This window comes from Excalfactoria chinensis, chromosome 2 (assembly GCF_039878825.1).
Source record: "Excalfactoria chinensis isolate bCotChi1 chromosome 2, bCotChi1.hap2, whole genome shotgun sequence".
Taxonomy (NCBI): Eukaryota; Metazoa; Chordata; class Aves; order Galliformes; family Phasianidae; genus Excalfactoria; species Excalfactoria chinensis.
In genome coordinates this window covers 99,460,314-99,484,670 of record NC_092826.1, presented here as the reverse complement: position 1 = coordinate 99,484,670, position 24,357 = coordinate 99,460,314, and the positions used below count along the sequence as shown (strand labels likewise).

The 24,357-nt window shown below is 39.5% G+C and overlaps 1 protein-coding gene across 1 annotated transcript in view; it reads right to left on the bottom strand.

Annotated features, from left to right (window-relative positions):
• Window positions 1–24,357, bottom strand: part of SUSD5 (sushi domain containing 5) — a 39,983-nt gene that overhangs the window by 2,038 nt on the left and 13,588 nt on the right. Inside the window, exons 3-4 of the mRNA XM_072328443.1 lie at window positions 16,704–16,822; window positions 9,269–9,457 (exon numbers count right to left, since the gene is read on the bottom strand). Coding sequence (XP_072184544.1) covers window positions 9,269–9,457; window positions 16,704–16,822 — 308 coding nt within the window. The remainder of the gene's footprint in view (window positions 1–9,268; window positions 9,458–16,703; window positions 16,823–24,357) is intronic.

Sequence of the window (24,357 nt, the reverse complement as noted above, 5' to 3'; positions counted from 1 at the left end):
AAATAATGTATTGTAATTTATACTCTTCTAAAGCCTTAGCCCAATGAAAAATTTTCCAAGCTAGACAGGGTGGTTGATTTTCAGCTCACACAAGTTTTACTCCATAGAAAGCTGATGTAATTGTGGAGATTTATGCTGGCATTAAAAGTCCAAGAAAATAGTGCCTTGGGATATGGAAAATAAAACAAACTGATTCAGGGTGAGAATTTTTCTTTTTAAGAGAGTGTTTAGTCTTTTGTGAAGACAGTGAAGCAATAAACCTGGCATGACGTGGGAAACAAGAAATTAATAGGAGAAGCTGTATTACAAATCAGTGCATTCATAAAGCCTTATCTTTTTTGCCTTTTTACACTCAACCAACTTTGAATCACTTTTTCGTCTGGGGCCCACCTCAATTTCCGAATGAGTCACATTCTCCTTGGAGACTCCTTCCCAGACTTCTGGCACAGCCATATTTGGTCTACTCTTAAGAAAGATTAGAAATATTGTCAAACCAGTCTGACCAAAACCACTTAGCGGTGATACAGCTCACACCAGCTTAGTTTTTGCCAGAACAGCTTAAGCCAGGTGCCAGAACAGAATGAGTATTAGCAAAAGGTATTTTTCTTGGAATAGCATCTGGGACTACCATAAAGTGAAGTGGTTATGCTGAAGAAAATAAAACGTGTGACATAGCCTGCAGAGAGTTAATACCTATGTGAAAGTTACCATGAAGGAGAAGTGGATTGCACACAAAGATGCCTGATTCAGCCTGCAACAAAACACAATGGGGCCAACAATGGGTCTCTCTTCTTCCTGGTCCTGGTCTCCTTGTCTGCTTGAATAGCCCTCTAGATCCTCTCCAAAGCAGGAGAAAACTTCCCATGTGTAAGAAAGACAACAGACTGGGAATCCTGCTCTCAGAGTGGAAAGTTTCCTGGTAGGAATCTCACTTTTTGAATTCACACCAACCCTCCTTCCAATACTATTTCAGACTTCAGTTAATGACTGGAGGGTACTTCTGAATACCAAAGCATGCTAGCAACATTTTCATGAAGCTCTGTGTGAGCCATTGCCGTGTAATGTTTATAATAGCCATCAAATGCTAGTCTCACTTTGTTCCTTTGTCTCACTCCCAAGAATTTTTCCTACCTGCTGCTCTCTTTGCATGGAAACAGTGCCCCACACCATTTTATCCTCTTAGCATTCAGATCCCTGCTAGAACACGGTGTCTGTTATGACTGTTTTGCTAAACTCCAGTGTTCCTCAGGACAGCCTACAGCTGCCTATTGGATATACATGAACATATATATATATATATATATGTATATATAATATACTGTAACACCATAATGTGAGAACTCGCCATTTACCAAGTCTACTGCTCATCACACCGATCTGTCTTCAACTGTACATTTTCTTTACCTCTTACCATTTTTTACCACTCTTTTATTTTTCAGATTAGAATACTGCAGTGAAGGACGAACATTGATTTTTTATGTTACGGTATTCTAGTGCATGCACATACATCCGTGAACAAATATTATATTCACTTGCTCATGTTGTTTCTTCCGGAACTATTCTTTGGTCAGCAAAATGCACAGGCAGCTAGCATTCATCTTACTGACCAGTGTGGACTATTGGTCAATGATTAACGACTGTAGTAATACACTGTTACATATACTAAGTTCTGGCCCTCTAGTGCCTCTCTCCTGCAGTGTACTCAGTCCTCTAGAAGAAAGTCCTGTGGAGACACATCAGGAAAGAGCATGTGTGCCTAGGGAAACACAAGTCCTGCATCTATCAGAACATATTATGAGTTTGTTGAACCATCAATCACGTCCCCAAACCTGCTGTCTTTTGGCCTCATCTCGTATGTATAGAAATGAATTGGTGCTTTCTTAATTCTCAGCTGAGGAAAGAAAAAGCCCATTATAGTCTAAAGAGAGCCTGAGATCGGAGTTCATTATGCACTGCTTGTCACTGCATAAGGGAGTCTTGTTCTTTTTGACAATCAGATTGTGGCCCAAGCTGCAAAGCTGCTATAATGTATTTTCATATGCAGTCTCCTCTATTTGTATAGTTTACAGCAAAGACTATCAACATAACTAATGTTAGCTTATGGGATGTCAGAATGAAAGCAACTATTGAGCACTCTAACCATCAAAGGAAATACAGACCCCTTGCTCTGAAGCTTTGATTTATGCGATACTGAATCGACTTACACAGCAATAATAGTCTATTCTTTCTCCTGAGCCTCAGACCTTCAAGCAGAGCTTGGACTTAGCATTTAGTGAGCTTGTGTTACCATGACAATCTTTTAAGTCAGCTGTGAGCGTGATTTTCCAGGAACAGATTGCACGACTTTTACACTTCTCTTTGCTCACCTCCTCAGCACTTTCTAGAGCTTTCTGGTTCTCTGAATTTCAGCCTCAGAACTGAAGAGCACCAGCTACAGTAGATTCAGCTCCACCTCCTATCCAAATAGTTGTAACCTTTATTTACATGCATTTTAAAGACAGCTAGCAACTGATTTAAAAGTGTTTGCCCCTTCCTGGCTGGGCAGATCTGGTTTTAAGAGGAGCCAACACTGAAATTAATTAGCTGGAAACAGAAATCTGTCTATATATGGTCATCATTAGATCCTGCCCCTACCATCATCCTCTGGCAGACTGAAGGATCAGTGAGTTTTTGCTTCGCTGTCTGAGGGATTACTGAGGCTGAAATGAACATTTTCCAGTAACAGATGCTGAAATGGCATACTACCAAAGATGTGAAGCTCAATTAAAAGGTAAAATCCTTTTAATTTAGCCTCGTCCTTTCTGGGAAGCATCTAGTCTCAAAAAGCTTTCATCTCTTTCAGCTTCAATCCTAATGTGAAAACAGCGACCAAACACAGAGACGGGCAAAAACAAAGACTCTCATTTTCCACACTCTAAGATCAGTTTAATTTTTCTTCTAGATAGCATATTGGCATCCGAGCTCTATTTTCAGCGTTGCTATTTTGGACAACCATGAAGTGCACTGCATATTTCAAGGAAGTATTTTTGGAGCACAGGAAATTGAAACTTGATTCTATGTAGACCATCACCATAAACATTTCTACTTTATAAATACATCTTTATTCTAGGAATCTCAGAGTAGTTACAGCAAATATTAACACGCTGGCTTCTGTCTTTAGGAGCGGGAAGGGAAAGAGCTTTTACATGGATTTGCCTGAGATCTTTCAGCTTTGTGAGCTACGGCACCTTGAAGAATTATCCATTTGACTTGGATCAGGCTCAGGTACACGGACACTCTTCTGTCAAGTGAGCCAGAGCACACTAGATACAGAATTGATGTTGCCTTTTTCCCTTGTAGCAGTTCTAAGAGGGAGGATGATTTTCAGTCTGGCAGAAAACCTGCTAGCATAAATACAAAACTCATCACATTTTTTAAACTAATTTAGTTTGGCAGAATTGTTTCTTGTCAGATCGATACTTTGCGTTAATCTAATACAAGCGTGGAGTGACAGACCTGAAAAGAGAACCCAAGGTTGTCATAACAATCGTTTTGACAGGCCTTGGGTGTATTTTTTACTTATTTTACTTGCCTGTCACAGCTGTCCCTTTCCACTTAAAATACATAAATAAATAAAGCATTCAGAAAGAAGATGAAAATCCATGGACAAGTTGTTTTACCCTTCCTAATGAAAAAAAAAAAAGACTTCAATGATGGCAGCTGGTCATGCTCATGCACCACATGGACATGAATCAATAATTCTCTTGAAAATTCAGAAGACATTGTTTGAAGTAATGAGAGCAGGCAAAAAATAAAAAGTCTAGGGGCTGTAGATGAAGCTTCCAGCAGTGTTCAATATCATCCGAACCCTTGCTATGCTGAAATCAGGAGCATGTCCTCTGTGTGGAAAAACTAGACCAGCATTGGGTGTGCAAGGAGAGCACCCAAGGACTGACACTGGAGAGGCTTCTCAGATATGCGGAAGATAGGACCTCTACTGTCTCAAGCTTATAGGTGAAAAAAAGAAAGAAAGAAAGAAAAAAGCACAAACAAACAAACAAAAAAGCTGTCAAGGGAAAAGGACAAAAAATGAATTGTGCTCTTCTATCCAGTTTTAAATGGAAGGACATGGAGCTGCTTAAGTGGGTCCAGAGGAGGATCAGAAAGATGATCAGAGGGCTGGAGCACCTCTCTTACAAAGACAAGCTGAGGGAACTGGGCTTGCAACAGCTGCCCAGAGAAGCTGTGTTGCCCCATCCCTGGAGGTGCTCAAGGCCAGGTTGGATAGGGCCCTGGGCAGCCTGAGATGGAGGGTCGCAGCCCTGCCCACAGCACAGAAGTTGGAACTGCATGATCCTTGAGGTCCTTTTCAAACCAAGACATTCTATAATTCAGTGAAGAGTCAGTTTGGTTTTGGTGCCCTCAGTGCAGCCAGATCATGGCACATAGTGTCTGCTTTCAGACTTTACCACAATGCCAATCTTCAGGTTATATCTTGTGAAACAAACCTGTTTTCTCCACAGAAAAAGAAAAAATAATAAACTGCAAAAACTTGTATTTCTCCATCCCCTGCTTAAGGTTGCTTTGTTGGGTTGAATACCCCTGTGTTTGCAGCTAGAACACAGCATCTTTTCATGATGAGAAATTGCAGGAAACACCGCTATGCAGAACCACTTTTTTTTTTTTTTTTCATTTAAAAAAAGAAATTCTTGATTAAAAATTGTACCCTCGTGTGAGTGAGCATTGAAGCCATTTGCAATACATTCTGTCCTCAGTTTCAACCATACCTTATTGTACGCAGAATCCACTTAATGTGACTTCTAAATGACACCCATAGCCAAACATTGCCAAAGTATTTTGGAATAAGTAGGTATTAATGCATAATACATTTATTTTTCCTTTTGATTGACGGATTTGCTAACTGGATTGTCGTACATTTACGTAGCGGGTGCCAGAATGGAGCATTTCTATTCTAACTGTTTGAAAGCAGAGAAGAGAGCTGATCATAAGGATGCTTCCATGAGCAGCTTTACATGCTGCGTTTAGCTGTTGGTAAGGTGATAGATTCTTAGATCTGAATCTGCTCTGGGTGTGCAACTGGGAACATAGAGCATGCCCAATGCTTTTACACCAACATTAGAAAAATACAATGACCACTGTTTAGACAGGCATTCATCCTGGAAAGCTGTGCATGATGATGTGGGAGTTACCAGCAAGGGACACATTACACAGCTATAACACTTGCAAATCTCAAGGTGCTTTATGAAGCCAGACAATTATTATCAGTGTTTCACAAACGTGCTGGATAAAACAGCAGAGAACAGCAAGGTGACTTGCCCATTGTCACATCATCACCAAATTCGGGAGTAGGACTGACTTCTTTTAATGCTCTGATGGCCATTTTCCCCGTGATTGCATCTGCTCAAAGCATCACGGCTACCTCCCTCTTCCAGCTGCTCACCCAGAGAACACTCGGCATCAGGGAACCGTATCATCTTACCAGCCTCTAAGCATAGCACTTAGATGTTCATTGAAGTTCCTTTGCGATCATCTTTCCTCCGTTGTAAGCCCGTGAGAACAGAAACAGTGCTGTCTGCCAACAGGGACATAAATTCTCCCTTAAGTCAGTTATTAGCCTTCATGATAGAGAAGTTATTTGCTTGCCTCCAAGCACTTAGAAATTGCTGTGTCTGCTGTCTCCTGGAGTACTTACACAATAATTATTCTCCTCTCTGCTATGACCCCAAAATATCTGTCAACTGTAAATCAGGCCTCATTTAATTAAATTCCAATCTTTTTGTTCTTTTTGACTGAATTCTTACTTTTTCATTTTAAATAATGAACTCTAGCATCAATAAAACACACTTCAGTCTTGTTGTGAAGCTTCCTTTCTTCAAGAATTGTGATTGGGAGGGTTGAATATGTAATTAATAATGATTCACAGAACGCGTATTTTCTACCCCAGGTCCTTAAAGTGTTTTAAAAACATGAATCAAAGGCATCCCCTCAGCATGAAATCTACATTTAAATCATTTTAGAAATCATAATCCTCAGTGTAACATCTGCCCCCAAGTTCCAGTGTTGATGTTTGTGATTTTACGGCCACACTTTCCTATTTCTTTTAAAAATATTTTTCTCGCCCCTGCGGCTGTGTGAAAGGCTGAGGCAAAACAGGGGAAATAGACTATTTATCCAGGGAAAACAGTGAAACACACACAACTTAAATGGCTCGATTCTTTCCCATCCTTACTCTGGTGTAAAACAGTTTTATTTCTACGTCTGATGAAACTGGCATTTTCATAGTGAAGGAAAAAGAAGTGTCAATTTATTGCAGATGATTGTGGGAAAATCAGCTCCTCTGGGTTATCAGATGTAAATTCCCTTCTTCCCTTCTCTACCTCCATGTTCCCCACCATCCCCTGCAGTATTTCACTTAATCATATGAATTGCTGTTAGCAGTAGCAGTTCCGGAAGCTGAAGTTGTCCAGAAAGATGTCAGAAATGTTTTTGGTACCTCTGCACTAGTTGGATGGCTCTGAATATCTTGTTCCTTGGTGCACAAACACAACTCACTGCTACTCAGAGAGAACTTAACGTTTACAGAGACCAAACAGTGGATGTGAGCACAGTGAGGCAGTGGGTTTTGCTTTTCAAGGGTGGCAGGAAAGACAAGCTGCATTCTGGATGGCCGTGCATAGCTGTCACACCACAAAGTGAAGAGCGTCTTGATCAGCTCATCCACATAAAACACTGGATTATGACCAGAAAGCTGTTTACAGAACTGAATATCAGCTTCAATCTCTTGCAAACTACGGTTACAACGTCAGAATATCACAAAGTTTACCAGTTTACAAATGCTCACACAGGAGTAGAGAGAACACTTTGTTGAGACCTGCTGAACCAAAATGATGCCGAAAGTGACAGTTCTCTGGATCACATCATTAGTGGTGATGAGATATGGTGTCACTACACAATCCAGAGTAAAAACGATAGTCCATGGAATTCCAAGTGAATTCCCCATCAAAGAAAAAGTTCAAGACACATCCCTCAGTGAATAAAGTGATGTGCACTGTCTTTTGGGATAGAAAAAGGGGTGATCCTTCTGGATTTCCTGGAACCCAGACAAACCATCTGGTCTGAACACTGCATCATGAGGCTGACTAAACTGAAGGCCTGAACTTTCAGAATTGAGACAAAGAGGGAAAAAACCTTCCTCTTGCAACACAATAATGCCAGGCCCCATGTCAGTTTGAAGTTGGTGAAGCACACTGCCAATCCTGGCTGGACTGTCCTACCGTGCCCACTGTGTAGTCTGGATTTGATGCCTCCTGACTTCCACCTATTTGGGCCGATGAAAGGTGGACTACACAGGCAACAATTTCCTAGCAGTGTCATCATCACCATCACAGCAGCTGTGAAATAGCGGGTCACCTCCACTGGCGCAGATTTTCATGAGTGCGGCATACAGGCTCTTGTTCATTGCTGATGAAAATGCATACCTCATGGTGGTGACTACATTGAAAAATAGTGTTTCATAGTTGAGAACTTGCTCTATCAGGTGGTGTTATTGTGCTCTTTGTATCTGTTGCAGTTTCCGTGGATATAAATAGGAGACATTACTTTCAGATTGACTTACGTATAAAGATAGATGTTTCTGAACATTTGCAAAAGGCCAATTATAATTTCCTAGACTCTCTTTCCATTGTGGTTTTCATTTCTGATTTGTTTTTATAAAAGCCCTATTCCTTGAGTCAAGCTAGTTGATAATATAATCCATTTTCATTGCTTTTAAGGGAGTAAATATCTGGGTAGCCACCAATCTGCTTGCAGAGAAATATCCAGAAAGCACAGCATGTCATAAAAATTGTGTGCTTTTTAAGAAGGCAAATTAAAATATGAAACTTTTCTTTTTTTAACCTTTCCATCTTGCTGCCTAAATCTAACACAAATTGTATTCCTGTGGGTTACTGCCACTCCGTCACAGTGTTCTTCTGTGGTGTAGCCATTTCTCTTAATACATCTTTAATTTTCCTAACTTACCCAAATAAAATGTTGTTTATCATATATGTAAGTCTGGAAGTACAAGAGTGCTGGAACAGCTACTAGGGAAGGGTGAGTTAAAGCTAAGTTCAGCCAGAATGGCTTCCTATTAGCCAGCAGGCAAAGTGAGGGGCTTAAAAGATGGACAACCACAGTACTACCCATTTGCTTCCCAAATGAAAGCCAAGAACACCTGAAGGACAGACAGGTCAATTCAACCTAGCAATGAGAAGGCACAAAACTAAAATGTTATAAAACCCAACCCATGTACTATCAGCAACTTTGAAAATGCTAACAGATGTTTATGCAGATGGAGTAAGTTTCCCTGTCAGCACACCCCACTGCAGCTGGAGCTGCAGACACTCCTGCACCTTCACCATGGTTAAGAAGCCCAAACAGCCTGAGATGGGGGCTTGGATACTGCCAGCCATCTTGTGGCATGAGCTGCAAGTAATATGTGGGGAAATATTGAGTATGGGTCTGAAGTGCTCTTGAAATATTGATCTCCATCTCTATTAGGCATTTTCTCACTTCTGGAAGGAAGATCTTTTCTTTGGGTCCTTAGCATGTCATCGTAAGAAGATATAAGGCTGGTGACCCACTGATAAAGCCACAGACTGCCTCAGCATGTCTATGGTAAGGAAAGATGTTCTTTGTGCGCAGGCCATGCTTAGTGTCTTCCTACAAAAAGATAGCAGCTTTTCCCTGTGCTTGCTTTGTGTTCCCAAAAGCAAGAACAAACACTGAGTTTTGATTTCAATAGCCTGGTCTGTAGCAACTCTGTGGCTTCGTGTGAAAATAAACATAGCAAAAGACACACAAAACCTGCATTGTGCACTCCATCTGGTAAACAATGTCTTTGGCTCACTGACACTGACTGGGCACAACTCCTCTCAAACTACACCGAAAGAAATACCTCTGATATTTGATGTAACATTAGCAGTAATCCCTTTCCTTGAGTAAACAAAGCAAGTACATTGAAAAATTACAGACTCCATCCAGGATCAGAATGAATGCACACAAGATCATAAAGAAGATCAAAATCATACAGAATTCCAGTACGTGGAGGAAGATTCTTCCCAAAGGCTTGTTTCCAGTAACTAAAAGCAACGTTCAATAGTAAAGAAAAAGGCTATTGTGGGAAATATAAAGAAGATGGTGGAAGGCCCCAAGATAAGACTTAGTGAATCCCTGAAATGGGTTCAGCAGATAGAGCAAGGGTAAAAATGGCTCCCTGTGCCAGGCTTACCTTTGACACAGGCTTGCACCTGCCCATACCACTCCCCACAGCTGTCGCAGAGCAGTGTGAACGCGGTCTCCTTGTTGCCCATGATGTACCCCTGGGCACAAACATACAGCAGCTCATCTCCCATTTCAAAGCCGGTGTGGCCATGCAAGATGGTGTGAGGGAAGGATGGAGGGTCTCCACACGGCTTGTCTGAAAGGAGGAAAGAAACAAGGTTGAATAGATCTCTCAATGGTCTTTAAATACAGTGCTAAGAACATGGCTAAAATAGCAACCTGAGGACAAACCTACAGAAACCAATGCATCTCATCTGGTGCACACTCTTACACTCCTTCATAACTGTTTTCAGCTGTAAACTGAAATTGCAATTGGGACCATATATACTGGGCTATGACTGTGATGCAATAACTGTAACAGATGTTACTGATGTGTACAGTTACTGATGTGCAACAATGACACATCTAGAGGAGCTTTGCTTCCTCAGTCAGCACAGACAGTCAGGTTCCACTATCTACTTCTGCAGAGGCTTGGGTAGGCTGGGACTGGAAAGCAAATGCTTGGACTCGGTAAATTTTCTTCACTGCAGAATAGCTTCTATAATTGTTCAAGACTGGCACTTTAATATCCATTAGATGAAGAAATATCTGAGTCAGTGGCATGGAAAGGAAATGCCCAGAAGGACAAATCTAGACATGCTCCAAAGCAAAGGTTTGTTCTCAGGTACTCAGTTTCCCTGCAAGAGATTCCTAACTTCTATAAATGGTCATTTGTGCTCTTCAACTTAACAAAACCCAGTGATAACTTAGCTTTGCCCTCAGTGAGCTGAATTTGTTACATATAAAATCTGATGTTATTTAATAATGTTTCTGTCAACAGCACCAAAAAAACAGGAAGTAAAAATTACGGCAAACAATATAAAAATGGTTTTCATTTTGCAAAAACCTGGTCTTACAAAGAAACCCAATAGACAAAGTCTGCAGTGTTGGTAAAAATACATTTTTATAATATTATTTTTTTCAAATCTGGGACTTTTTCCAGTGGTTCTAGAACACTTATTGACAGTAGAAGAAAAAAAAAACCCAACTACTCCATTTGCCAAAATAACTGAAGATTCAAAAATCTGCTTTTGTTCTGATACAGAGCAGCAAAAATAAAGACTCGTAGGCAACAGCTCAGGGGTTCTGATAATTATACAGGATACGGGAAACCTAGGGTTAGGTCAATGTCCTAGTATTGATCTATCCCGTACCCTGTTTGCTTGGACACAAAAAGCTAACTATTTAGTTGGCTATGAAAAGATTATGTTCCATGAAAAGACTTTTGTTTGAAAGGTGAAAACATGACCTCCTTCAGATTATGCTCCTTAAAAAGGGAAATGTTTTCAGAGAACACCTCTGCTACTTTACTGGAGCCTGCTTTTGGGACAGCATCTACACTGCATAGTTGTCATCCTAACAACAACAAATGAACAACATTTCCATTGATACGATTTCATATCCACAGTTTTCAACGAGCAATAGTTTTGACTGAAAAGAAAATATGGTTTATTCAATCCAATTTCTGCAAAAGCTCAGACTGTCTTGCCAGGGAGCAAGCCTCACCAGCACCATGGGCATCCTGCAAGATCCCCACTGAGTTCTGGAGTCCCCACCAGCTACATGCTTCATGTAAATAAACACTTATGTAGAAATATAATGTGTTTACGTTGACCGTTATTTACCTTATAATGCAATGAATATCGTGTGATAAATATCCACGCTCTGTGAAAGCTCTTTTCAATCAGGGTCTTAGAAATTGATGGCTAACCACATCTCAACTGGGTATTCTGAAAAACATCTGCCACTAATTTAAAGGACACACTACTGAAGTCAGAGCTTTGAAGTCTATTCTCCGTACCGTACACATACATACACTGTCTAACACCTTCAGAAGTTAGTGGGAGTTATGCACACACACACGGACAGAAAAAACAAGCTCTTGAGGCTACACAAAGCTCAGTTTATGCACAGTCTTCTGGAGGTTTGGCATCTGAGGAAGTGAGGAGTAGTTAGCAGCTAATGCGCTTCCTGCGAGCCAGTAGGATGAATGGAGATTGATGTGGATGAAAGGAATAAAAAATATTTTATTGCCTCATAGGAAGGCTACAGACCCCTGCATTTCATGTACTTTATTTATGCAGTTACTTTCATCCGTACAAATGGGAACTGTGTATCTGCTCTGAGGGAAGTATTGGTCCCAAGGCTGTGTGGGACAAATACATGTCAGAGAATATTCTTATCTACAAAGCTTCGCTTGTCAGTTATTTGGCCAAAGGAAGCAGAAAAATAACACACTGACTAAATACATTTACATTATGTCAAATACATTTTAAAAGCACGTTATTATCTTCCAGGAAAGAAAGCAAGCTGAAGGGAGCCTTATTGTAAAATCTGGCAACAGATGTGATCGCAGAGAATAATGAGATTCTGATAAAGAGATGAGGCTGATGTGTAAATGGAAAGAAAAGGGGAAGTTAAAGATATCTCTGGATGGACATTGTGTGTCCAATCTCTTTTCAATCTCTCTTATGAGATGTTGCAAGGTAGTGTCTTTGCTGCAGAGTGCAATGCGTGACAGAGGAGACAAGGACTAAGGGGCAGCCGACATCTCTCAGATATGCACCAGTTCCTACATTCATATGGCTGTGATCTTCTCGTGTAAAAAGTATGGAAATGTTCACAGTTGCGTCTTACAGATCCTCACCCTTCTGCAGACTCAGTTGCTATGACAATTCCTTCTCAGTGCTTCATCAAATCTGCTTGTTCTGGTACAAGCACAGAAGTAATACTGGCCTAGCAGCTCATCAGACTGAGCCACATCTGGGGACACGCATCAGGTTTTTGTTTGCAGCCTGTGTGCCAGGAGGTGGCAAACCTCCCCACCTGTGCAAGATTACATGTTCAACCTGGAAACCCAGAATCCATTCCCAGATATTGTGGTGCTCACTCAGTTTACCTCAGAGAGCTCTGATGTCCTAATGCCAGCTGTGAGCAGAAGTCTTGGTGGGTGATCATCTGGATGCCATTTTATGAAGAAGATATGATGCAAATTGCACCCACATATTGACAATGAGGTCAAATACCTAACAGAACTGCAAACATGAATAACTGAGCTTTAGTAAGCAAGGATGGATTAGGCTATGCAGCAAGAAATTATAGCACAGATACATGGAAATATGCGAGTACATGGTAGAACCTCATGTCAGCACTAATTTGGCATAGACTATGTCCTGGAGTGACAATCCCCACCACAGTCAATATACATGACTGGAATTCAGGATAGAGGCAACATCTAACAACTGAACAAGAATAAATGGCACAGCAAGGATGCGAGTGTTTAGCAGAGATATGTTTGCCAGGCCCAGTGATGATTCTGGTGATGAATTTCTTGAGAGACTTAGCAGCTACTCTTTTTTTTACAAGGGATTTAATTCACTTCTCATTAACTGATTTAGCACATTCTGTCTTGATTGACCTCAGAGAATTATGGACCCTCTGAAGAGGAACTTTAATGTCAAACCATGTGTGGGAAGGAGCTCGTCACAGATGATTTCTGGCAGTCAACATGAGACACTTTAAGGAAATAACATCCCTCCTCATCAGTCCAGAAACATTTTCTCAATTTAAACTACAAGTAACTCATTGGTTTGTAAAGATTTTTAGTGACGCCTTGATATGATACTGTCTAGAGAAAGGACAGCCAGTTAGCAAAAGGAAAGAAAAAAATCAACTCAAAATAGATGCAGACTTCTGCTTCCACGCCACCTGGCAGAGCTGCAAATCTACTGAAATCTGATTATCTACAATGGCTACTTTACCAATGTACCACGCTCTGAAAGCTGACACGAAACATCCTCTTTGATGTAAAACATTCCCTTTCACAACTGCCCAATTCAGCAGTTTTTCCAAAGAGACCACTGGAATTCATAGGATGTCATCTTGTCATTAAGAAACTGGAAAACACAACTCTTCAGGCTCAGCCCTGTGAAAGATGAGCGTGGATGTTTGTTTTTCTTCTTGATTGCAGAGACACTGAAGCGTATGGAATTTTTCATCTTGGATAAAAACTCTGAGTACAAATAAAGTACAAAAATCAAACATAGCCAACATGAGTGCCGCTTGTAAGCTACTGATGTTAGGATGCCAATGCCTCTTTCATCAGATAGGGCTGGAAAAGACTAACTTCATTTATTGGTTTAAATGACATCACCAGGTAGCTGGAAATTCACTGTCAGCTATATGCAAAGCTCTGGAAAAGAAAGCTGTAGCAATAAAGTCTAAAGAAAAAAAAACTCATATCCATAGGAAAGCATGATAGATTAGAAGAAGTGGTTTAAATATAAAGCAAATAGTAGTTTGATCTCACATTTCTTTTTTATTCATTCTTACCGCAGAAAAAGGCAAGCTGAAATAATGTACATAAGCCATCAGTTTTTGATGGGTATCTGGAGCCAGCAGTCCTGTTTAACAAAGTTTGATTTGCATTTATGCTGTGAGCTACTACAATTTGCTGCCTGTTTACTTTTTTTTCTATGATGGCAGCAAATCAAAGCCTGACAGAACAGAGGTCTTGCTTGTTCCCTGTAAATACCAGTTGTCACCGAAAGAAAGAACCAGTACAACTTGGAAAGGATGAACAAAGAGATCATTCCTTTGTTGCATTAAAAAAAAAGAAAAAAGGAAAAGTAAAAAAGCAAGAAGGACCATCAAGATGATTATATACAATTAAAACTGAATGATATGTTTTCCTGAAAAAAGAAAAAAAAAAAAAAAAGTGATAGTAAAAAATCCAGTCTCTCGACTTTCTGTTGTTCTGGCTTTCTTTCTCTTATAGGTGTTTGCTTGTGAGTTTTGATTGAGAACAAATACACACTCTGTGGGACAGATCTGACTTGCATGTTCAGATGTCATTTCCAGAAGAGGCAGAGTCTAGCATATTTTTAGGTAATTTTTGGCACTTGGAGTTGAGAGAGAAACTTGCTGATCTTAGATTACAAACGAGTATAGAACTGTCTTCCCTGTCTTCCTAGTGACTGCATGAAACACTTGTTTCTGAGAAACTGAGGAGACAGTTTCTCTGTAATGTGAAAACTACAGCTATACTCACAGCATTCATAAAACATAACAGCTGCATTCTTCCCTGCAAAACATAACTCCTAGTATCAAAGGCTGCTGTGATTCTTCATTGTGTACGCAACCAAATTTGTTCCAAAAGTATTAAAAGGTTGTGTCTGTCTCCTCAATATTTTTATGTGCAAAAGCCTGATCCCATAAGCATGTGACCACTGCCCCAACTGCTGGGGCATACTGAAGTATATGCTTCAGCAATTCAGACGAAGTCAATCATGGGCTAAATGATAATTGACTAAAGATTCATTGTAAATCAAGACCTAAGAAGGCAATTTTGTAATGATTCATGCTAGAAGTTTCATGGTGGTTTGAGGTGCCCTTTGCATAGCCCCAAGGACAGAAAATAGAGCTGATAAGAGTCACCAACAAGGTCATTTCTGAAAAAGGGAAGGCTGATCTGACTATTCCCTCCACCTGCCCTCAACCAGCCCCCCTGTCTGTGCCTTTAGCTGACTTCAGTCAGCTTGGACAAAGAGGGAAAGCTGTTGAGTTTCTGTTCAGTTTGCTATTGCTATTTCTTATTGGATAATTACTTCCTAAAACCGAAAGTGGCATCCCTCAGATGTATGATGTTCTTTTGTCATTCAACTACTTCATGCTGCCTTGTGTGTTAGTGTACATTACGCCTGTGAGTGATGGCTGTTTTCTTTCTGGACACCGATCTTTTCATACCAGCTATAGACCGGGCCTTCCAGACACACAGCTTCACTTATGGCTTTATCTCAAACATCAACTTTGCATACAGACTTTTTTTTGTGTGTGTAGTCAAAGAAGAGGGAGCCTTACTGTCATCTGGAAACATTTCTGTATTTAAGTAATATTTGATGAGTATTTTGGCACGATCATCCCATTCTGTCACCAGGAAACTCCCTGCCTTGAACAAAATACATGTGAACAAGTTGTTTCTTTTTTAGCAAATGATCTGATTCTTCCCCTGAGTTTTAGCTGTGCAGTTTCTGGGTGTAAAGTAGAACTTCTTTCCAACAAACACTATCAGACTACCCTCTTATTTTCACCACCTCCCCTTTACTGTCAGCAGCAAACAAATACAAAATGCAAGCACAGTTCCTTCCCTATGCGTAAGGTCAGAAGCAGCAGGTGGAGAAGGGTAGGGGAGCACAGCGTACAATGGGACAGTGGTGCTCACAGCAATGACTTCAACAAGCCACAGCTGCCTGACCCTTTGCAAGTATTTTCTCTTTGGGTGGATACTGACAAAAGAGAGATTTGAAGGAAGACAATGAGATAGTTTTGCAGATGTTTACAGGGAGCTGCTCTTATATGTGAGAAGCCGCATGGCAGAAAGCACAAAGGTGCTTGTGTGACAGCATTAACAACTGGGTGACAAAGCTGGCACTGCTTGTAGCAGCGCTGAGCCTGAAGCTCGTAGCATGGTGGTTATCTGAGAGGATGGCCAGTCAAACTCTGCAGTGCTTGAATGACAAGGTGTAAAACACTTCTGCCACATTTAACTTCAACCATATCTTCATTCTCTCTGCTGACGCTCTTAGTTTAAATGCCCCCACTATGAGCTTAGCATTTCTCAGTAAAGGCCATCTGCTTGCCCCTGCTTTCCTTGAAATGAAATGCAAAACTTTACTGCAGACACCAGTAATTTGTTTCAGGGGTTTCCAAACTTCTTTACACAATCCTGTCTAGCAGTAACAATTTATGTTTTGCCTTTGTACACCATTTTTCCTCACACATTCCAGCATCTGAATCCCAAAGTTTAAGCACCAACTTAAACTGGAAATAATTTGGCTTTCAGAATCATCCATGGGCCAGGCTGCAGTTGTTAACAAAATAACTAACAAACAAAAAGAAAATGGAGGCAATGAAGATATTTGCACACAAGTACTGTGCATGGACAGATACGCAACAAGACAGTGTTTTGTGGCTGGAAGCCAGATTTCCAAATTACATTTAGCTACAGTGCTGAGTGTGGGAGATGCTTCGGGTATATCAGATATGTTGGTGCCAGATATATCCTTTTCCATAAAGAGTGTGCTTTGAACACTAGAATGGTCTCTTTCAGATCAGCAGTGCTCTTTGAACTTGCTAAACTGCAGCAAAGACAAACGGTAATGCAATTTATTCACTGCAACCAATGTCTTTGTAGCAGTTTGCTCTCTCAGCAGGAGATTGCTACACAGATTTATTCCTTAATATCCCCATTTTGCCTCTCAGCAGTAGAAAAATTGAAGGCAAAACTTCTAATGTTTCAAGACAGTGATTACTGTGCATTATTTCAATAGTATATCAGTGCTGACCTTCATCCTTTACACAAAAAGCATCATATTGGTCATTCACAAAGGGATCGGTTTCAATTTTAACATCAATGGCTTTCACGCTCTGTTGTTTGCTGCCCGTCTTTCTGCATATTATTGTCCTAAAATAAAGAAGAAGAAGAAAAAAAAATGATCAGAAATCTTCTGGAGTTGTACATGCAGGTGAAGTTTGGAGATCTTTTAGCACATAGTCAGGCTTTAGCTTTAGCCTTAGTTTAATTGTTTAAGAGTTGGCACATAAGGCATTAGTACAGGAAGATGTATGAATAAAAAGCAAAGGGAGAATTAGAAGTAATTAAAAAAATGCTTGCTGTAGGTCAGTCCAAGGCATAGGAAGCAATAAAGGGATGTTTATCATATATTCTGTAATGCTTCAAAGTATCAGACCAAGTCCCATTGTATTTGAGTCCATATTCTGCGCTCGCATTTCAGTGGTACAAATTCTCACTAATGATTCCTGGATAAAAAAATGAGTAAAAGTCTCAAGACTTGGTCTGAAAGATTATAAATCACTGGTAATAAACTTAGGCTTGCTGCATAAGTTCCAGGTTATTTTGATATTTTAATCTGCTGCACAGCCGTGACTGAAAGCATTTTTACCTGTTTCACTTTCTCCATTTTGAAAACAGAAATAGCACTATTTACTCCCATACTGAGCTGTAGCGCCCAGTTCTGGTGGACTAGGGATGGTGTAGATGCATAGCCAAGACACTGCTGTCAGCACAAAAAGTAACTAGCAGGAACTGACCAGACAGGAACACTGCATTCTCTAATTTCAAATCATGGTCCTCTTACAGGTTAAACTCTCTTAAATTGTTGTTAAATTGCAGTCTGATAAAACTCATCTTGAGCTCTCGGGAATGAGCTGGTTGGTTGGTTCATTGGTTGGCCAGTTAGTTGGTTTAACAGGTTTTCCACATCTTTGTTTAAACTCCATTTATTCTGGTTTGGTACTCAGCAGTACTTAATCCACCCTGTTGCCTTTTTATAGGCTTGAACAAAGGTTAAAAATTTGTATTTAGTTCTACAAGTCTGTAGATGCTGAACATAGAGGAAGAGATTATTAATTATCTCTTCTTTCAGCTGTGTTGGCTGCTTAGAACTTACTAATAAAAGACAGTTTGTTAGAGAAGACACTGCTTTTATTGTTACATTGAAGGTTAGAAAGGCTGGGAAAGTGAATTCAGCCCCAATTTTTGCAGCTGGATATTAATGGTGTGGGTTTTATATTTTACAGACAGCAGGTCTGTAGAAGCGTTGCATGGTCAGCTCCTCTAGTGAAAGCAAGACAAAAATGTTTTCCGCAGAGTAATCTTTCCAGTGGAGGAAATCTATCATTTCGTATTGCGCAATGGTTGAACGAGCTTTGCCAGCAGTCCCACACTCATTTTGGATAATAAAATAAATGTTGACTAACTGCCCATTTACTGAATGTGGAAAAGCTCTAGTAGAAAGCCAGTATTTGATCCTATACTTAAATTCTGCATAACAATTGATTTACACAAGTGGGCTGAATTATGATTGTGCAGACCATCTTAATTCTGACATATGTTGGCTCTTGAGCAGTTAAACATTCAACTTTAATGTGTTTTAATGTAAACAAACAAAAGCAACATGAAAAAAGCCATATGGTACTGGTCACGCATATGTACCGGAATGGTTCCTACCACACTTCTGCTCTGAAAAATGACATGATGTAATCCCCTACTAAAAGCTGCTCCATAATTTCAAAATGAACATGTTTCTTCTGTAGGGAAAGCACCTCCTGACTTTTTGTGGGTCACTTGAAGACTACATTGTCTACAGGAGCTTAAAATCAAGTTCTCTTAGAATTTAATGCCATCATTTAAGGTCTAATTTCTTCAAGAGTGCCATCGAGCACCTAGACCAACTCATTTGTCAAAGTGGTTTTAGATGTCTGGGACAACCAGCCTGTTAATTGGCAAACATTTGTATGTGTTCACATATTGTTCCAGTAGGTCTTTCATGGCCTAAGTGAATGAAACTGTGACTTAGCAACCTCAGTCTTTCCAATGCTCACTTACTCTCTTGTCTTCTGACCTTATGCCTTGCAACCCTGAATAGACAGATAACGAGATATCTTTAAAAATCTGGATCTCCTGCTTGCCATGGTGTACTTAAGACTATAGCACTTTTAAACAACAGCAACAAAAAATAGTTGTTTTTATGTTACCTGTCTGCTAAAGTCAGGCAATATTTCTTTGTATGTTAAAGCATGGAATAAAATTTCTGATATTTTAGAAGCTAGCTTTAAAAATCCTTCTTGAACATTCTGATTCTGAATTTCAGTCTCTAGCTGTTCTGTTTTGCTTCTGCTCAAAGGACTATTTCTGTATCGTTTCTTCAACAGGCTAGAAAGTTTTCTGTGAGTGGCACATCCATATTACATATATCATCACTAAACCAGGATATTTGATTCACATTTAAAACTATGTGTTCAAAAAGCATGATTTTTATTCTTTTCCATGTATTGCACAACAAATTGCAAGTTTGTAGGCAATAAAAATAGAACATAATAAGTGGCTAATTAATTTAAAAGCATTTCTTAGATATCCAGTTAGATCAAATACATGAAGATGTTTCTTAAATATGTTTTCAACATTACATATTAAAAAAAGACTTTAAATGACGTCAAGATCTTCTAATGTAGTTCTCACTGTGTGGTTTTTTTCTACATGGAGCTTTAAAATTGCTCTTCCTGTCTATTTTTTTTTCCTACAACAGAGCAGACCTTGGCTAATCCTCCACTAAGAAATTTAATTTGGATTTTGTCATATTAAAATTGATCTGATTGAAACAGAAAACATTCTAATGTAATTATTCCGAGAGGAAAGAAAACATGCCCTGCAGACACAGGAAAATAAATAAATAAATAAAAGAAGAAAACAAAATCTATTTAATGTCTTCTATTCCTTCTTCTCTGTCAGTAGTTTCCTACCAAAGCTCAATCCTGCAGGCTTTGAACATCTTCCATGAGCTGTTATTACCACTGCTAAAAGGAGCTTCAGTAGTGCTCAGCATTTCTCAGCAGCAGCCCTAATGATTAGACCTGCAATGCCTTTGGCACTGAATTTGTGTCTTTGCAGTCAGTAGGACTGCAGGCACGACTGAGAATATGCAATAATCGCCTCTTTTCTCAGAGTTCTTGAGGGCGAGTATGTTTCCCTAAATCTGTAAAATGCTGTAATTATGGATGCAAGAGGTAGGTGCACTTTTGTCTCAGTTCTCACAGGTAGGTTTGATGCTTTTAACTCTGTCAATTGCTTTCACTTGGTGACTGGAAAATGGCAAGCACATTCTCAGTTCAGAATTCAACATATGTTGACATTTGCTTAGCAGCAGCATTTCCATATGGCTATAAGAAACCAATAAATATATATTATTCCTATTTACAGCCATCTCTTATAGTTCCAGCACCCTGGTGAGTGGTTGTGGAAATGCAGAACCTAGTTCTTTATTATTTTTGAGTAGTTGCAGTGGTGCATCATGCATCATGGTTGAGAGAATGCCACAAAGCTTGTATTTTTTTGTAGGAGGACATCTAAGCACCCAGCCATTTTGAAGAATGTAGTCATGTAGGGATTTTTAATTCCATTTATTGCTACTTTTGTGGAGTAATTGAACATAAACTCCTACAGAACTGCTCATTCCTCATCTTTCTTGGATATGTTGTAATCTGCTGCTTATTGCAGTGTAATGCATGATTTTGTACCTCTTATTCAAAAAAACAAAACAAAACAAAACAAAAAAGTGATTTTATTTTTCCTTCTATGGAAATCTCTTATGAAAGTAGCATTTCAGACGTGCTTGGAAGAAACTTGTTGAGTTCAGAATGCAAATCGTCCATAATAATTCTCTGCCTTAGATACATATCTGCTTGAAATACTCATGCATTTCCAAAAATTATGACCACACTGCTATGATCTCTGATAAACTCTTACAATGACAGCATAAAAATCAGCCACACATGTACGATGTAACTATCACATACTGTCAGGAAGGTAAAAATTCAGACACAATACTAGCATCTTACTTTTCTCATGGCTGTGGTGTTCTCAAAAGATTTCCTAGCTTGGTTCTATTTTTCATCCTTAAAAAACTGAAAGGAATTGTTCTGCCTTACACAATAATTTTATGAGAAATAATTCCGTAGCTTTTCTCTTGCCTTATCTTGCAAGTTTAAATGAGGATTGAAAATCAGTACTGCTTTAAAGACTAGAAGAGTCCCATGTTTTACATTTATGAGCAATTATGGTCACCGTCTTCAAATAGAGGTACTGAAATTTTACTTCCACAACATCCATCACATGAGAGTTTACTTGAAGAACATCATTGGAAAAAGGATTTTAGCAGTGTTGATAACAGCCTCTGCTCTGCGATGGAAAGTAGAAGGGCACCTGATGGTGTTTCCTTTTGGTTTCTTGACAAGTAGAACCAAAATCTAGTGAGGATCTCCTCAGTCTACTGCCACTTAGCCTAGAAAGACAACCTGCTTCACGTTGCCTCTTTCCCTCTCAAGCAAGAGTGAAAGAGAAACCACAGGGACTCTGCACTGTTTTGGACCCAGCTTATCTACTTTTGGGCAATTCATCCACATAAGTACAATTTTCTGTGCTTGCTTTGTACCTACCCTAAAGGTAAGACCAGAGGATGGCAAAGGTAATTCAGGTATTGCATTTAGCGTATGTGTACAAGAGGAAAAAATGTAATATTTAGCACAAAGCAGGAACCAGACTTTCTTGAAGCATTCCACTTGCAGTTGTGCTGGTTACACTCTTTTCCAATCCATCTACTAAACAATGAGATATGGTATATTTTGCATTATTCCTAGTTCCTCTCTTCAAGGAAGGAAATAGCAGAAGAGGCTGATTTGAATAGTATTTATTCCACTATATGACATAATATGCGATTATCTAATAAACATCAAATTAAGAGATCATATTTAATATAAATAATAAATTATGTCTATACTAGTGTCTACTGCTACTTCTGCTTTCTTATATTATTACATAGTAATTCTGTAATACTTGAAAAATTTTCAGTAAACCTAAGTCTATATAGATGGAGTTAAAGGCTGAGCTTATATGACATAGCTTGAACAATTCCAGCATCAGTGTGTAAAACAGTAGGTGGAACCAGTGTGTTTTATAGTCACAGTGCTATCTGCCAATTGACTGTAAGTTGTCTTCCCAATAAATTAGCTGGGTTGTGCCAGGAGGTTCTTATGGCATTTCTTGATGGAAGTGTGAGCTTGAATATGAATATATTCTACTCAGTAGCCATCATCAGTGATGTGGAAGTAGAGGCACTGTGAAAGTCTGATTCATAACATAATGTAACTATAACAAGACTTTCTCTAATTAGAAAGTTTAAAACTTCATCGCTACCCTTAGTCAAGATAAATCGTTAACATCCTGTGCTAATTTTTTTCGTGGGTCAGTTTTACCGCTTGTGTTTCATTAAGTAGGTGAGAGAAAAAAATTAGTAGTCTGGGAGCCAAACTGGAGGATTTTTATTCTTAGCCTTTCCCTTCTGTAGTTTGGGAAACTGCAAATTATAAAGCTGGCTCTGATGAGGAATAAAATACAAATGACATGTTCATGATTACTGAAGGGAAGAAAATTTCCATGAAAAGTCATGAAGGGGAGCACAGGTGGGCTTTGGAAAGTCCATTGACTGGGAACTATAGAGGCTAATTTTGGCTGGATGCGACCCAAAGAAAGCAGTTGCTAAGTGTGACATGAAGACATTCCAACAGCAATACTGCCACTGGAAATGTCAAAAGGAGGTCTTACCGAGGCAGAACCAATATCCTTTAAGTTCTTAAAAATATATCCCAAAATGCACTCTTTTGTGCTTAAAATTGTATGTATGACTACTGACATAGTAAGGCCTCTGTTCATTAAATAAATATGGCCCATTCATGCAGATTTTTCATACTGTAGCCTAGTATGAAAGATTTTATATAGCCATTTTACTGTAATATCGCTATGTACATATAATTTGAGCATTCTCAGTGTACATAGAGGAGATCTGCAGAGCTTCCTGTCCTGGACTAGTTAGTTGGGTGCTCAAAGACATAGCAAGTGTCATTAAGTAGCTGGTTTTACCCAGTTCAATTGTATGTACTCCATGAACGAACCATTCCACAGTGTTCATAACAAATGATATTAATTAGTCACCAAAAGGCTTAAAAACTTTTGCTAAATTGCTGTTAATTTACAAAGGAGCTCAGTGCTCAGACCAGAAGCTTTCAGATGGCATTGGATAATAGAGAGACTGGGGGCGGAGGGATGTGAAGATGAAGTTCTTCTGAAAAATCAAATATCAACACCATTAGACCTAGCTGGCAAGTTAAAATCTTGGTTTTAGTCACTCTTGTATATTTGTTAAGATTAAGTGTATCTCCAAGTCTGAACTCACCCCTTCTGAGCTTGGATGTCAAGAATCACATTGCAGTGTTGCAGGTGCTGTCTCACTCATGCCTTGTTCAAGCCTTTCAGTACTGCCCTGCATCTCCTGGAAGAGATGCTTAATGTCTTTTAGGAGGAGTGCATTTCTCTTTGTCACAGATGTGTGACAGGCTCACTGCCATACTCTGTTCTGTGAAGACTCCAAGCACTTTCTTCTGCTTTTCCAACTGAACTGATAGTTTCAGTGTAGTTCCTTCTAGACTTCATGCAATACTGTTGCATTTAATTCAATTTCCATAGCCAGGCTTACCTTTCTGTTCAATATTATGACTTTTTCTGGTCTTAGCCACGAACTCTAACCTAAGTCATTAGCTAAGACAAAGGTGTGTTCTAGCAGAGTATGACATCAGCTGAGGACTGTGGGATTAGAGTCTGTGTCATGAAACCATCTCAGAGTGCAGGATCCTTTGGTCTCAGAACTAGACTTAGCATTTTTAATTGGACTGTATCCTGTCACCTATGTCTGGATTATCTCTTGAAGGGAGTTAATTGGCTCATGTCATATAGGCGTGAAGGAGAAAACTCATATGCATTCTCATCAGGCAGTAGAGCACAGCCTTGAAATAAAACTGGGAGCCTGGCAAAATGACATATTATTAGGATTGCTCCTCTGCAGATAAGCAAGCAGACCTGTTACATTATATACACCTGGACAGATTTCATAGGGCCAACAAATCCAAAGGTCTATATACATGGATGAGAGGACTGGCAAGAGCTAGAGACTTATTCCTATTTCATTCTTTGGATATTGCTTTTTAATTTCCCAGGAAACATGCTGTTATTGCCCTGCTGCCAGGTGCTGGGCAAGTCTCACATTGTAGGCAGAAAAGGGAGCAGATCGCCCTGTGAAGTGCTGATTTTGAATCTTGTTATTATATTTCCCACTGGTGTATCTGCACCAAGGGCTCTGTTGTGTTAGACACTGTAGAAGCATTCAAGAGGAGTCAGTGCAAAACCCAAAGAGCTAACAAAGGAAGGAAAAACAGAGATGAAGTAATTTTCCTAGCAGTAAACATCTGGTCTGTGGTAAGCCAAGAAAAGAACCTCAGTCTTCTGACTCCCACTGCAAGGCTTCAATTCTAGCTGGCTGTGTTTGCTCACTCCAGAGTTATCTATCCCCTCTGTGACAAATCCTCCAGGGA